This window comes from Chelonia mydas, chromosome 1 (assembly GCF_015237465.2).
Source record: "Chelonia mydas isolate rCheMyd1 chromosome 1, rCheMyd1.pri.v2, whole genome shotgun sequence".
NCBI classification, from domain to species: domain Eukaryota; kingdom Metazoa; phylum Chordata; order Testudines; family Cheloniidae; genus Chelonia; species Chelonia mydas.
This window is the reverse complement of record NC_057849.1, coordinates 214,873,840-214,889,200: the sequence shown is the minus strand read 5'-3', so window position 1 is coordinate 214,889,200 and position 15,361 is coordinate 214,873,840. Positions and strand designations below refer to the sequence as shown.

Below are 15,361 nucleotides of genomic sequence, written 5' to 3'. Positions count from 1 at the left end.
ATGTCTAAGATGGACCCTGAAACAAAATGGTAAAAAAGTCACTCTCTTTCACTGCTTATTACTCAGTGCACTGCTTTAAAAAAAAAAGAGAGATTGTAACTGAAAGATTCCTCCTGCTGCTGCTGTTTGTACCACTATTCAAATGATATAATTTATTCTAGCCCCTGTTTTATGGGGAAATAATTAATAAATCATAAAGATTGCCTAAATGTAATTAAACCCTTATCTCTAGCAACATACCAGATAGCCTGACATTTTATTAAATGTTAACATTCATAAATGGCTTATAAAACAAAACTGAAAATCTTCACCTGGGATGTTTGGTTATATTGAGCAATAAAAAGTCATTTCAGAAGTCCAGCAGTAACAGTAAAAATGTAGCTGATAAATACTAGGTGCTGGGGTTAACTGATCTCCTCATTAAGACTAAAGGGGTCGGAGGATGGAGCAAACTTGGGCCAAGAAGGCTGCATCCCTCAGGAGCTGCAGAGCATGCTCCAATGGAGGGCCTGCTTAAAATGGGACATTGGCAATCAAGCAGTGGGAGAGTGAAGGAGAGGCTCTCTGCAGAAAGGAAGCCAGTTAGTATAATCTGAGACAGAGAAATCCACAGAGGAAAGGCCTGGACTGTGGGCAAGGCCTGACTGGGCTGCCAGGGGTTTGACCTCTTTTTCTTTCCCCTTCTCCCTGACAAGGAGAAATCACTGGACAGTGAGAAGGGAGCAGGGAAGTCCCGACTGATTATCTGAATAGTTGAGACTGCTTGAGCAACCCTCCATGGGAAGGGAGGCAGAGTGCCATGACCATGCCCCAAACTGAGGCGAGAACAGGGAAGGTAGGAAGTGGCCCAGGGGAGGCTGGTCTGTTGTACCAGCTAGAAGGGACTGTGACTCTCCTCACCTCTTCCCTCTTGAGCCCTTGGCCTGGACATAGTGGAGAGGGAAGGCTGCTATTCTTCCCTATTTTACCTATTTCTTTGTAACCAGTTCTGACATTTATGCCTCATTACTTGTAATCACTTCAAATCTATCTTTAGTAGTTAATAAACTTGTTTTATTTTTTTATCTTAACCAGTGTGTGTTTGGATTGAAGTGTTTGGGATACTCCATTTGGGATAACGGGATTTGTGCATATCATTTTCTATTAATAAAATGCCAGACTTTATATGAGCTTGTGTTATCCAGGAGGGGCTGGACCGTACAAGATACACGTTTCTGGGGGAAAGTCTGGGACTGGGAGTTTGCTGGAGTTGCTCTACAGTGTAATTCAAGGGTGGCTGGCTGGAGCACTCTTGCAGTATAACTTGGGGTTATTTACATGCTCGAGGCTGTGTGTGAACTGGTGAGGCGTGGTTGCTCTCACAGCAAAGCAGTGTAAAAGGCACCCCAGGTTGGAGAACTGAGGGGACACCCTGCGTAATGTTACACATACCCATTATATTTTGAACACAAACATTTCAAATTCATAAGTAATCCACCCAAAACAAATCTATTATTTACTAACATAGTAAGACATTGCAGACCATCCACAAGAACGGTGCAGAAACAAGTTTGCTAATCAGTTGATCCAGATTGCTCAGACATGTCCACATCATCATCTTCAAAGTCATTGCCTTCTGAGAAGCATTTTTCATGATGTTTCATGCTGACACCCAGGCCTTGCATCTCTTTGTCGAACTGTTTACATTTGGCACATGTTCCTTGTTTGCTCAGAGGTACAGGAATTTCCTGAAAGTGTTCCCAAATAGGTTCTTTTTTATGACCTGCAGCCATCACAGTTTTTTCCCTCCAGTTCCCAGGTGTTAAAAGCAACACTAGTGGCTGCTCTTTGAAGGATGTTGGCTCTTCTGCCCACAGGGGCCTGCTTTGACACCAGGGTTATTCCTTTCTGGTTGCACACTCTGCTCCTTCTCCCTCGTTCCATAACCCCCGATGCCTACCCCCAGAAAAACAAAAGAACTAACAATCCAAGACTTCTGCTCATGTAACCCACATGCTTTTGCACTGCAGTATTTGATTTTTTTAGAGAGAGAGAGAGACATGAGAAGGTATTGGATTTCTGTTTGTATCTCTCATGCAAGGAGACTAGGCAAAGCCATTTACCTGAAGTGCCCAGAACCATCCAGAAGCAAGTGCTGGTAGTTACTGGGCAGATCTGTGTTCTTCCATGAGCTGGAGGGTAAGTTTCCATTGTAAGCGGAGCCATAAATGGTCGTAATTTGAGAACTGAGTCAATCAGAGCTCAGGTATTGAGAAGCTATAAAATAGTAGAATGAGACCACCCAGCTGGGCTCAGTGATGATCCTGATGACGTGATGGTATTTCCTGGAGTCCGAGGCCCATTGCCTGTGGTGACTTTGCCTGTCTCTTGCACCCAACAGCAAAGCCCTTAGTCCCCCACAGGATCAAGCCCTTAATAGAGTACGACAGTGGACATTTGCAAGGCTGCTGCTTGGTTTTCCCCACATACTTTTACCCAAAACTCTGCTATTACGTCTGTGTCCAGCTCAGATGCGAATTTTGGGAAGGCAGTCTTGCAGTTGCTCTAGTCCCACCTCCTTCTGATACCGTTTGTCAGTCATCTGAATGGAAAACAGATCTGTAACCATTCGAAGAAGAAAAGATGGTTACTTACTGTCATATTCTGGGATGCAATTCAGACCAGTGAGAGGTTGTGTCCCTGCTTGTCCTGTAACCCTGAGTGCTTTAAAATGTTCTGCTGTTGTAGCTCCTTGTATGGACACTCGCCGCTAGCAGACAAGCATGCACGGGGTGTCTCTTTGTTGCACAGCTCTGATTCAGCAACTCTGACTCCCACAGCCTACTTTTTACACCAAAGTCACACTCTGGTATCCACCAGCCTTCGTTACTACTAGCCAAGTGATCCCAGCACGCTCCCAGTCCCAAACGTTCCCAACGCCATCTGCCCTGAAATGTCTGGAACATTCAGAGGAGTAATAAGGTCCGTTGCTCCTATAAAGAGACAAAAGCAGAGCAGTTTGTTGCTTTAACTAGTGTTAATAATTACTTCAAGTCAAACACAGCACTAGGTGGATTTAAAATAAAAGTAAAACAAGTTTAACCAAAAAGGGAGGTTTTAAGAGAGTTCATGTATAAGGGATAAAGACAAACAGTTACAAGCAAATAAAAGTGAAAAACGTTTCTAGTGTGTGGTGGGGTGTTCGCCCCACACAACGCAGAGCAGGTTAAATTAGGTTAATTAACTGGATAGGCTCACCTACTGGAGAGCTAGGGATTGAATGGTTGATTGAAAACGGAGCTCACCTGAGAAGGAACAGGCAGGGTTGGTATAAAGCCAGGAAGTTGGCAGCAGAAAAGGGCTGCAGAGGAAGTAATCTGCAATCACTGCCTGGGAGACAGGAGGTGTATTTGCAATAAAGACTCTGGCAAGAACCTGAAAAAAAGGGTGAAATAGCCACAGGGAGCAGAGGGTGCCTGACTGGTAACCTGGGGAGGGACGTAGAGGAGAAAAGTAGGCTGGAGCATAGGGAAAGAGCAACGGGGTCTAGGAGTAAGCAGATTGTGGTTGCTCAACAGAGGGTCCCTGTGCTGGAACTCGGAGTAGTGGGCGGGCCTGGGTTCTCCTAGCCACCACTGAGGAAAGTGGCATAGTCTTGAATTAGAGAATGGCCTGGAAAGGCAACTGGACAGTCAATCCGGAGAGACCTGGATATGCCTGGAAGGGGAAACACATATAGTGACAGTAGTGGCTTGGAGTCGTTCCTTCCTGTCAGCATCAGAAGGGAGCCACTCCATCTTGCTATGCCACCTAACAGCTGGGAGCCGATCAACAAGGAATTAGCATGGTCAGGCTCAGCCCTCAGGGTGGAGCAGAGCAAAAGCAGGCTGTGGCCCAGGTCCCTGGCTGGGCAGACAACAAACAGACAGGTTAAAGCCCTCTGGGTGGAGCAGAGCAGAAGCAGGAAAATGCAGGCCATCCAGCGTAAGGTGGGGAGGCTGCCACCCCAGGGGTGGGGTTGGCAACAGGGGGTAGGGGGACCTGGCCCACATTACTCCACCAAGTCCCAATGGCAGAGAATGCTACCATTGGGTCATCATGGATCCTGCCGAAACACGCTGACCATAGCTTCAGCAACCACAACCAGACTAATGTCTGGTTTCCTTCTGCTGCTTTCTACCCCTACCTGTTCATAGGGCTTTGTCACTCACGGGCCCCCAGGGTACTCGGCAGCCGGAAGTTCCAGCAGCATCTCAGAGTATTCCTCCAGCGGTAGGGTTTGATACAGCTCGGTCACTTGTTCAGGGGTCAGCAGCATCCAACTTCTTCCCTGATTCCCTCTCAACTGAGCTGGAGGCCCTGCCTCTTATACTTCCTGTTCTGCCCCTCTGCTTCTGGGGTGAGGGGCAGGCCCAGCTTGGCACTGCCCACCAGGGGTTAGGGGGTGGATTCTCCATGTCAGCATCAGAGGGAGGCCACTCCACCTTGCTGACTCCGCAACTCCCATTGTCCAGGAACTGCAGCCAATGGGAAATGCAGGGGGTGGTTCCTGCAGGCAGGGGCAGCACGCGGAGCCACCTGCCCCCCCCCTGGGCCGCAGAGACGTGCTAGCCGCTTCTGGGAGCGGTGTGTGGAGGGGGCAGCGTACGGATCCCCCTTGCATCGTGTACCTCGGGAAGCTCCCAGTCTGTGGTGCAGCAGGTCGAAGGCAGGCTCCGCCCCTGTAGCTCCCACTGGCCACAATTCCCGGCCAATTGGAGCTGCAGAGTCAGCTCTCGGGGTGCGGGCAGCGTGCAGAGACATCTGGGCCCCCTCCCCAGAGGCTAAAGGGATGTGCTGGTCACTTCCAGGAGAGGCGCAGGGTCAGGGCAGGCAGCGAGCCTGCCTTAGCACCACTGCACTGCTGACCGGGAGCCACCTGAGATAAGTGCCGCTTGGCCAGAGCCCGCATCTGTCACCTCCCCACCCCTACCCCCAGCCCCAGCCTGAGGAAAGTGAGTGAGGGTGGGGGAGAGCGAGTGATGGAGGGAGGGGGGATTGACTGAGCAGGGCGGGGCCTCAGAGAAGGGGTGGGGCCTTGGGGAAGGGGCGGGGCAATGGTGTTTGGGTTTGTGTGATTGGACAGTTAGCAACACTAAATCCCAGAAGAGCAAACAATGGAAGGGGTGGGGTCAGAACTGGGCAGAGCTAATCCCCTGTACAGCCAGGAGGTGGTGCCCTAGTGATGAGTGGACCCCTGTGCATTGGGACTAAGACTTAACAGAATTACAGTTTTGCTTCAAGACTAGATTCTTATCACACTTCCTCCCAGCAAAATGGCTGACCACCCCTTTGGGTGCTCAATTCCTTTGTCATCTTAGGTGAAAGATGCCAAGATGGCTTTCTGTCTCTGCTTTTATCTCTCAAAGTTCACTGTAGCTCTTGCAAGAGGCAGGGTGACGTCATGATGTGCTTCCCCTCCTGTGGCCTTTCCATCCCACTGCTGATTTCTATGCAAATGAGGCTTCCGTTGTTTTGATTCCACCATGCTTAATTTACATGGGAGGCAGGTAGATAGCTGCCTTCCCTCTAGTCTGGGAGAAAACCGATTTCTCTCCTTTTGTTTGTTCACTGACTTTAACGCGTAACACTGAGTATCCATAATGTGACATATAGTGTTAATAAAGACATTTCACAATGATAATCACCAGTGTGTCACCAGTTCACATATGGCACCTTACATAACTCATTTTAGACACAGATTATGACAAGAGTGAGTGGGGGTACACTGGGCTTGTCAGGCCAGCTGAAACTCACTGGTACCTACCCAGGGAGTCCCTTGCCATCTGGCACTGGGTTGCTCTTAGGGTCACACTTCCCTGTATTGTAACTGTTGTCCTTTAAGACGTGGGTGCAGATGTGCATTCCACGACCCACCCTCTGCATCAGAGTCTCTACTCTTGATGTTCAGTCACAGCGGCGCTGCCTTTCAATAGCCCGGAGAGGGGCTAAGGGCCACAGGGCACGAGCAAAGTACTGCCCACCAAAATTTTCTTGCTTTGGTGTAGTGGGCATGCACACACCTGAGTGATACACATGTCTGTACCCACATCTCAAAGAACAACAGCTACAGTCCAGGGCAGTAACCGTCTCTTTTCACTTCCTTTTTAAATTTTGTTATTTGGGTGGGTGGGGTAGATTGGAGGGGTGGAATAAGGGATGACTGATCTGTCAGGAACGGTGACACGGGCTGGCTGGGGCACTTGCACATGGGGCGGTGGGGTGGAAGGGACACTCTGTTTTTTATGACAGAACTAACAAGCCATGCAGCAGCCTACTAACACTAGCCTAACCCTCTTCCAGAATCCTAACCCTGCAGTCACTGCTCACCCCTGTATCCAGAGTGGCTAAAGGGTGATTTTAGTGGAAATCAGGTTACAGACAGACTGAGAAATGCCACTGAGTTGAGTGTTGGGCTTCCCTTCTCTCAGCCAATTATGTGTATTGCAGTAACATCCACAGACCCAGTCAGGATTGGGGGCCCACTGTGCTGGCTGTGAAGACACAGTCCCTGCACCTCAGAGCTTCTCTGTTTCCCTTTCCCCAACCACCTGCCCCCAAACATGAGTGCTGGTTGAAAGGGTGTGAAGTCCGGGATCAGGCTTTGGATTGGAGGGTTGGTTCAAAGGCTCAGAGTTGGGATTTGAATTTTGTGTTGAAAGTTCTGGGGTCCAGTCTTGAATTAAAAATCTGGGGCTCCAAGGTCTAGTTTTGAGCTAATGGTCCTGGGCTGGAGTTTTGGGTTAGGATTCCAGTTCTGCGTTAAAATCCAGTTTTGGGTGGAAAGTTTCAGAGTCAAATTCCAGTTCCTACTTTCCCCATCATGAAGCGAATGAAGAGGGATTGCTAAATCCTGTAGTCAGAGGTAAGTTTTAGCTTTGCTGTTTGTAATGTAGTGGAGAGATCCATTGGCAGGATATGCTGTTGGAGCAACTATTGAAAATCTTCCTATTCTTTCAGACACAAGCCACTAAGCCCAGGATTCCACCCTGCATGCAAATAAACAACAGCTAGGGGCTGCTAGTCCTTGGGTAAGTGCCCCATAAAGCCCAGGAAGGGAAAGGTAGAAGGTTGGCTCAGGTCCAGAGGGAGCTCTCTTCCTGATCCTGTTCCTGCTTCTTTGTTTACCCAGGTGTGTTCTCCCTTCTTGACTCAGCCCCAGAGCCAGTCTCTGAGCAATGCAGAGGCAAATCCAGCACTCTGGGATTTTCTTCTTCTGCTTTTTGCTTACACTTAAAAAATATTTCACAGCTTTTCCTGCAAAACCACTCAGCTAACATTGCTTCTGTCTGTGACAATGCAGTATTGTAATTTATATATTCTCCCTGGCCTCAAATGGATGAAACCAGAGCTGCTCAAATATATGCTCTGTGCTGCCAACAGATGGGTACAGGCTGACAGGCCAATGGGGAGCACAAGGAAACAATGAGACAATATTGGTCAGCATGGTGGGTAGTGATCTCAGAATGCACGTTATCTGGTCGGCTCTTGAGAACATCTCTCTCTCTCCACAATATTTCTAGGGCATCTAGTATCATTGTAGCTAGTATCTTTGTGAGCGATTCAGGCTTTTCCCATGGAAACTGTTGGTGTGGATCTGTTGCAAAAAAACCACCCCAAATGCCAGCTGGGGATGCTCGGCAGGAACTGCCGGTGCTGGGTGAGGACCATGTATAGTACCTTAAGTTTGGGTCAGTGCCAGGGAGAAAGATTCTGTTCCTGCTCCTGTTTCTGATTTTTTGTTTATCCAGGTGCATTTTCCCTCCTTTTCCTCAGTTATCAGAGCCAGAGTTTCAGCTGGGCAAAGTGATATGCAGCTAGACAGGACTTGACTCCTGTCTATCTTGCTTTTATGACCAAATTAGGCAGCAGGACAAAAATGTGCCAATTTCCTGTGTCATGTGGCAGTCTCCCCTATCCTATATTTAAAAGAAAAAAAAATGTTCCCAGTGGCTAATTCACTCAAGAGCTCAGTTGGTGGCTTGGGATAGTTTTGTGATACATTTCAAACATGTTAGGCTAATATACAAGATTAGATTCAATAGCTGCCCAGTGGAGAAGTTTATGGATGAAGATTTTGTGACCCTTAGGTATTCTAATCCCTGCACACTGTAAGAGTTTTGCCTGATGCTTAGGAATTTATATAACAAGAGTATTTTGAAAGCTGCTCAGAAGGCAAGTCAGACACATAAAGCAGAGATGGCCCCAAATCCTACTGCTGGGGTTGGAATTTCTGGCATCTGAAAATTTGGGAGTGGTTGGGCTGGGAATTTGGACCTGGTCCAGCTCTATCACCAAATTTTCATGCTGAAGGATACCAAACAGTGTTGCCACCTTATGGGGAAAAAATTCAGGATGCTGTTATTGAGTGAAAAAGTATGTAATAAGCTAATTTGCATACAGGGACATAAATTGCACGTAGTAATCTCCATTTAAAAATTATGTAGGTTAAATACCGACGGAGGCAGCAAATGGGCAGCCTTGGCGAAGAAAGCCCTCTGAGTGTCTACAAGGCAAGCTTCCCACGCACACCACCCTGCCAGCTCTCCTCAGTCCTGACAGCCAGAGTCTGCCCAACGGGTAACAGGTAGGTCAGTCTCTCTGCTGAGTCAGACAATCAGTGCCACGTGGTGCTGAGTGTGCAGTGTGGGAACTGGAACTGAGACCCACCAAACTCATCTCATCAAGTGGCCATTAAACATCCATGGGAACACCCGTCAGTTGTTGGGCTGGATTCAAACTGGTGACTTATAGCTGAAAGGCCATTAGTGACGTCCTGAAACATTCAGGCCCCATGCGTATTTAGGCATCTATGGAATGGAAGTTAGGTGTCTAAATACCTTTGAGGACTTGGGCTTCAGTCCCCAAATAGATGCCTCTATGGTAACCAGCCACTAGAGAAGAGGGTGACCCATTTTGCCAGTGGGTTAGATGCCTTGTTACACAGCAGGGGAATGTTAGGGATCAGGGTTCTTGGGTTCTGTTCGTAGCTCTCAGAGGGGAGTGTTGAGTAGTGATGCTAGACAGACTAGAAAAGCACAAGTGGTGGATTTGGCTGTTTCTTTGGAAAAGGCAGCATGGCTGAGCTTTGTTGTATTAGAGCCCAGGATTCTGTACCCAACTCTGCTAGGAGTTACTTTATCCATTGAAGGCCTGTTTCTTGGGAGAGAGATGGAGCCTTGCTCAATAATCAAGTCTGATGTGTGCAGAAGTGTTAGAAGCGCTCAGTAGACAAGGTGAAAGGTGAGCTCATGGACTCTGCACTGTGCCCTTAGAAAATAGGGTGATCTGCAAGGGAGGGCTCTGCTCTGTCTTCCAGTCTCATCCCCCAGACTGGTGCAAAATTGGGAAAACGGGTAACTCCCTGCTCCAGGACTCAGGGAGCACCTAGGGACTTGGCTGCCCATTTTCTGCAACACCTTGTCGCCCATACAAATCCTGAGCAGGCACGTGAGAGCTGATGGGATCACAGGATTTGAGGGTGATATGGTCAGAAGCATTCACTATGAAATCCAGCCAAGTGTGCATGCAAGAGGGGACTCATGATGATCCATCTCAAGGCAAAACAATGGGACAGAAGTTGCAAGCGGAACAGCGAGTGGGGTCAGCTTAGCAAACGTGAAGTCTGCAGCTGCTCAATGGGGTGAAAAGCCAATTTGTCTGACTGACACTAATTGATGTGGGGGAGGGCATGGGAAGCAGATGGGGCCAGTGACTAATGGATAGAGTCCAGGAAGGCTTGGATTGGCTGGGGAGCATCCTGTATGATACACCCCTGGATCTGGGGGACTATAAACACTGGAGCGAGTGAGAGACAGGTGATCCCTTGGACTCTTGTTCCGCTTGCCCGTCCCCAGGGAGAAACAGCAGAACACGGGAGGGTTGGAGTTCTCCGAGTGAGAGAACAAGCTTCATCACCAGCCTCCCTTCTCTCCTGGCCTCCATCCTGAGACACTCCACCTCCCTGTGCTCCCCGCGGGTCTCCCATGAAGATGTGGGCTCCCATCATCCTTAGCTGCGTGTTCTACACCATGATGACAGTGGCACAACCGTAAGAGATGTTGAAATACTTGATCAGTAGAGGTAACATTGAGGGGTTCAATGGGACCAGGATATCACAGGAGGGAGGCAGCAACTATGCCTGTCAGACTTGGGGGTGGTTTGCAAAATCCTACAAGCCCCATCTTATAGGACCAAATCCTACCAACCTGAGAAAGTCCCACTAAAATATATCTGAGAAATGTGATGATCATCTGGGTATATGGTAAGTTGCAACACCAAGGAGTGAGGGGTTGGCAGCTTGAGGGGGGAGGACCAAGGAGTAAAGGGGGATTGAACAAAGGAAGGGGGATGGAGGATTTGGGTCTGGATGACCAGAAGATACTTCCCAACAGCAGGGCCTGTGAGACTGTGAAAGAATCTCTCCAGGGAAGGGATGGGAGCTTCATTGCAACTTGGGACATTGGAAACTAGGACTGGACAAAGCCCTGCAGAATAGACCGAACAATCCCAAGCTGGCTCCTGGGAGAATGGTCCAGATGTTAGAGATGGGTCCTAATCAGACCTGACATTGGAATGACCCAGAGCTCTGGGACTGGTTTGGATTGGAAGTACACAGCTGGTCCTTATCTCTATTAGGGCAGAGCCAAGGCCCCAGGTCTAAGTGTCCCCTGAACTTTGGCTGGTTTGGATCTAGATGTAGACCTGAACATTGCAGTCAAGCCCAGCAGGGCTGTCCCCAGCTCTGATTTCTAGGAGTCCACCAGGGAGGGGGCCCCACTGGCGATGGTTCCCTTGTCCCAGGTGGAGGTGATTTTTCTCTATGCCAGGAGAGCTATGCAGGCCCCTCACCTGTGCTACTGTACTGTGCCCCAAAGGGATACAGCAGTAGCCCTGTGTGACATGCGCTGGTGGCTCTCAGTCTTGCTCTGAGCAGGGGAGATATCTACATTGTAAACCCTGCAATACCGCTGGCACTGATTGGTGCCCTGGGTGGCAGCCTCAGCAGAGAGGCCCTGGACTGCATGGGGCCTGGAGACTCCCCTCTGCCCCCAGGGCAGAATCAAGTCCCAGGGTGGTGGAGCTGCCTTTCCTGAGGGATAAACACAGGACTTCAGCCTGTGGGTTTGTGGTTAACACATAGCCTGGGAGTCTGGAGCGAGCTGGTGATCAGCACCTCCCCCTCCCTCCCAGCGCTCCTGCCTGCTGTGGATCAGCTGTTCATCCGCATTCAGGAAGCACTGGGGGGAGGGGGAGGAGTGAGGGTGGGGCACACTTGGGGGTGGATCAGAGCAGGGGCGGGTGGGAAGAGACGGGGCGGGGTTGGGAGCTTAGGGGAAGGGGTGGAGTGGGAGTAGGGCCTGGGGCAGAATAGGGGTTGAGTACCCCCCGGAAATTCATAAAAACGGCACCTGTGGGTGCAGCGATCAGGGCGAGATCCTGTTTCCTTTCCATTGGCAGCTTTTGCTCCCCATTGAAATTATTGAATTTATCACATGTTCCCCTCACGATCCTACAGAATTTGTCAAATCCACTCCCTGATCCTATAGACATTGTTACACTCTCTCCCAGCCAATCTGATAGATGTTGTCACCCCTATTCCCCCATCCCTATAAAAGTTGTCACATGGATTCTATAGCATTAGTCCCATTTGTTCCCATGAGGGTGAGCCTCCCAATGTGAACTGCATTGTTCTTCTGTTCTTTGTGCCCCCTGCAGGAGATACCTGATTGTCATCCCAGCCGAACTGACCTTCCCATCTGTCCAGAGGGTGTGCTTGGACCTGAGAGGGGTGGAGAAGCCCATTCGAGTGGCCTTGACTCTTGTGCATGCGTCCAGGAGCCTTGTCCTCTTCCGAAGGGTCATCCGGAACAACAGGATCTTGGAATGCTCCAAGTTTTGGGTGAGCAGCTCTCCCGGGGACGAGCCAGGCTCCCATTGCTGACGGCTCCCAGGCTGCTGTGTCACATCGTAGGTTCACTCACCAGAGAGAGAGAAAGGAAAAGATATAGAGAATGAGAAAAATGAGACTGATTCGGGAGGGTGAGAAAGGAGGAGGAGGGAAAGTGAGACAGAAAAAAGCCAGGTAAATGGCAGCCTGCATAGTCTCTTCTCTTTTTCCGCATTTATCTGCGTGGCTTCATCGTAAAGCTCCTGTCTGGTGAGGTAAAATGTGTCTGACATGCTGCCCTAAGTACCAGATACATGACCTGGAAACAGCAGCATTCCCCTGGCATGCTGCCTGTTAGGGAAGCTCTGGCCATCTTGGCTTTTCCCCACTGTGTTTCTTCATTTCCCTCTCCAAATGTCTTGCCTTATGTTCTTGTCTCTCCCTGATTTCTCCCTTGATGGAATTTATTGGCCTTAAAAGGTGCTGAATCGGCAGCCCTGAGGAGTGGTGTCCTCTGGTTACCCCGAGTAGGCACAGCATGGTGCTTCCTACATATCATGTACACCACCCATGTGCCTCTGTCCTAAACCATCTCTATGAGTGAGGGGGGATTTCAGCCCCCATGAGCCACTCAGTCACTGACCTCCACACAGAGATGGCCAGTGAGGGGCACCAGTTAGTGCTGATTTGTAATGCCCTGCTAAGGATTGGAGTGAGCCCTGCCCAACTCATTACACTGGTGAGACCAGGCAGTGCACAGGCCACCATACAAGCTGCTCCTGCACTAGGGCAAACACCTTCCCCCCTCTTGCTAACATCTCTGCTGTTCACATACCTGCCAGGGCTCCACAGCCCAAACCCAAGAGCAGAACAAAGGCACCATTCATTGTTCCAGCAGACGGAGCTGCCTGGCCGCTGAGAGAACAGATTGCATCGGTGGCAGGTGTCCTTCCCGGCAGGGAGGGAATTAGTTGGACTCAAGATGCCAGGGAGCAGGGGAGAAGAGTGTCTGCTTTGATGCCATTGGGACAGGGGAGAATGCGCTGCGCTCCTTTCCCATCCCCAAGTTCTCCCCAGCGAGCAAACGATGGCTCCCTCTCTCCGTGTGCAGGTCCCATCTCCAGCTGGGGGCCGGGAGGAGGTTTGCACCGTCCAGCTGACCATCTCCAACGGCCGCTACTTCAATGTGAAGGAGGAGAAGAAGGTCCTGATCCGCAGGGGTGACAGCAGCACCTTCGTCCAGACGGACAAACCCATTTACACGCCAGGGCAGAAAGGTGAGAGCTGTGAGCGTATCTCACCTGCCAGCTCTCCAGGCTTGGTCAGGGCTGCCCCGCATTTGTCCCAACAGGCCTGAGGCAGCTGCTGTATGTATTGCTTGCTGGAAGAAGCAAAGGTGGGGAGCAGGTGGGCAGGAGGCTTGAGCTTGCTGGTCCTCCCTCAATCCATGCCTGAGCTGCTCCACCCTCTGCTGGGGACTCTGGCCACAAAGCATGAGCTGTGTGGTCAAACCCTGTGATTGGCAGTGGGGGCCGGGGGATTTTTTGGGGGCTCATGCATGTGATAGGAGCACATGGGTGGGAGGGAGGACAGACCACACTGGAGGACATACAGTGTGGGGAGACAGGCACACAAGGATGGAGGACACAGTGCAGGGCCTCAGGACCACCAGGGAACACACTGGTGCCTGGGGGTGAGGGAACAAAGTCTGGAGATACATACAGTGAGCGATGGGGAACACTAGGGTCTAGGCAGGAATTAACTGGGAGATGAGGACATGAAAGGGCCTAAGGATTGGGGAAAACCCAGTCTTATTCACCTCTCAAACGGCGGAGCTTGGAGGCCTCCACATGAGCTTAGTTCATAGCTGTTTATAGGCTTCGCTGAGGAGAAAATATAACAGAAACAGCCTGCGACCCATAAGCCTCACAACCTGTCAGAGGAAGTGGGACAAAAATGTTGGGTGTGGGGTTCAAACGGTAGAATTTCCGGGGTCTGGCAGGGCTGGGTGGGGAGCCCAGGGCTGGAATAGCAGGGGGCTGCAGGGCAGGACTGAGGGGCATTGGCAGGGCTGGGTGTGGAGCCCAGCACTGGAATAGCAGGGGGGCTGCAGGGCAGGACTGAAGTCCATTTCTGAATGTGTTCCACCTTCATAACTTTTCTTTCAATATTCTTTTCTCCCCTCAGTGAAGTTTCGGATTTTGACTCTGAATGAGAAGTTTGTTCCCCTTAACAGCAAGGTAAGGCATATTCAAGTGGACAAAGGGAAGTTTCCTGACTCCACATCCCTCACCCCCCTCCAGTCACCTGGTCCCTGGCAATTCCAAGTCATGTCTGTCTCTTTCCCCATGAATGTAGACAAGGTCTAAGAGGCCCTACCCCTCAAGGTAACAGTTGCTAAACTGTTATTAAAATTGGATGGGAGCTGGTATCCTATTGCTAATGCTGAGGCCTAATGCTGTCTGAATCACCACATGGCCACTCCCCAGCAAGTGGCTCAGAAATACCAATTCTCTATTAAGTATATCCCAGCTTCCTTTTCTGGCTGGTTGAGGGATAGTCCAGAGATCTGCACCGCAATCCCCTACCAAAGAGGACATGCCAGCCTGTGTAAGCATCTGCAGACTACAGCCACAAATCACATGCACAGCAAGCTGGGACTAGAACTCTTGCCTTGCAGCTCTGGCTTCTATTACCTGAACTCAAGGAGAGTTCCTTCTGTTTCTGCTAACGACATTACTAATATTTATTTGTACTATTGTCATGGGGCAGGAGCCCATTGTGCTAGGTTCTGTACAAATACAGATCCGAAGAGGAGTAAATTTCCTTTTTGAGCCACCCGCACAAGGCTGCTATCACATGCTCACTCATACATACAGATAGAGCCTGAATCTCCTGTGCCTTGCACATTGTGTAGTCCTTTGCATCCTTTGTAGTCATTTCCACATGAATACGCATTTTTCACAGGTGTAAATGATGGCGCAAGGCAGTGAGAAATCGGATCCAAAACCAGTAATTCGCACCTGCTCCTGTGTTTTTAATCCTGTAACTGCTTCCCTTCACTAGTGGCTGGAAGAGTAAAGACGCACTATAACCCTTCCCTGTGAAGCCAGTGATTTCAGAGCCAGGTGTTCTCTCCCGTTACTGATGCTGTGTTGCCAACACTCATGATTTTATTGTGAGTCTCGTGGTCTCTGAGTGCTTCTCTCAAAGCCTCAGTTGCTGGAATGATATTGTAGGAGAACATCAGCTTTCATTTTGTTTTAAAAAAGTAAGTTTCTAGCCCTCCTCGTTGCAGGGAAAAGCTTGAAAATGTGAAGCATGTGCACACCAAAGGCTCAGAAACCAGAAGCCAAAGAAAAAGAACCCAACATTTATTATTATTTTTTAATATCTCATGAATTTTAAAGTTGATCTCGTGATTTTTGGGGGGGAGGGCTGGCCTAATTTTTT

At 49.7% G+C, this 15,361-nt stretch overlaps 1 protein-coding gene across 1 annotated transcript; it reads left to right on the top strand.

The window, feature by feature from the left end:
• The first annotated feature begins 10,010 nt into the window (after positions 1-10,010).
• On the top strand, positions 10,011-14,277 carry LOC122465831 (alpha-2-macroglobulin-like protein 1). The gene is made up of 4 exons (XM_043546748.1): positions 10,011-10,069; positions 11,737-11,920; positions 13,020-13,185; positions 14,096-14,277. The coding sequence occupies exons 1-4, from the start codon at positions 10,011-10,013 to the stop codon at positions 14,275-14,277; spliced, it is 591 nt and encodes a 196-aa protein (XP_043402683.1).
• The last annotated feature ends 1,084 nt before the right edge of the window (positions 14,278-15,361 follow it).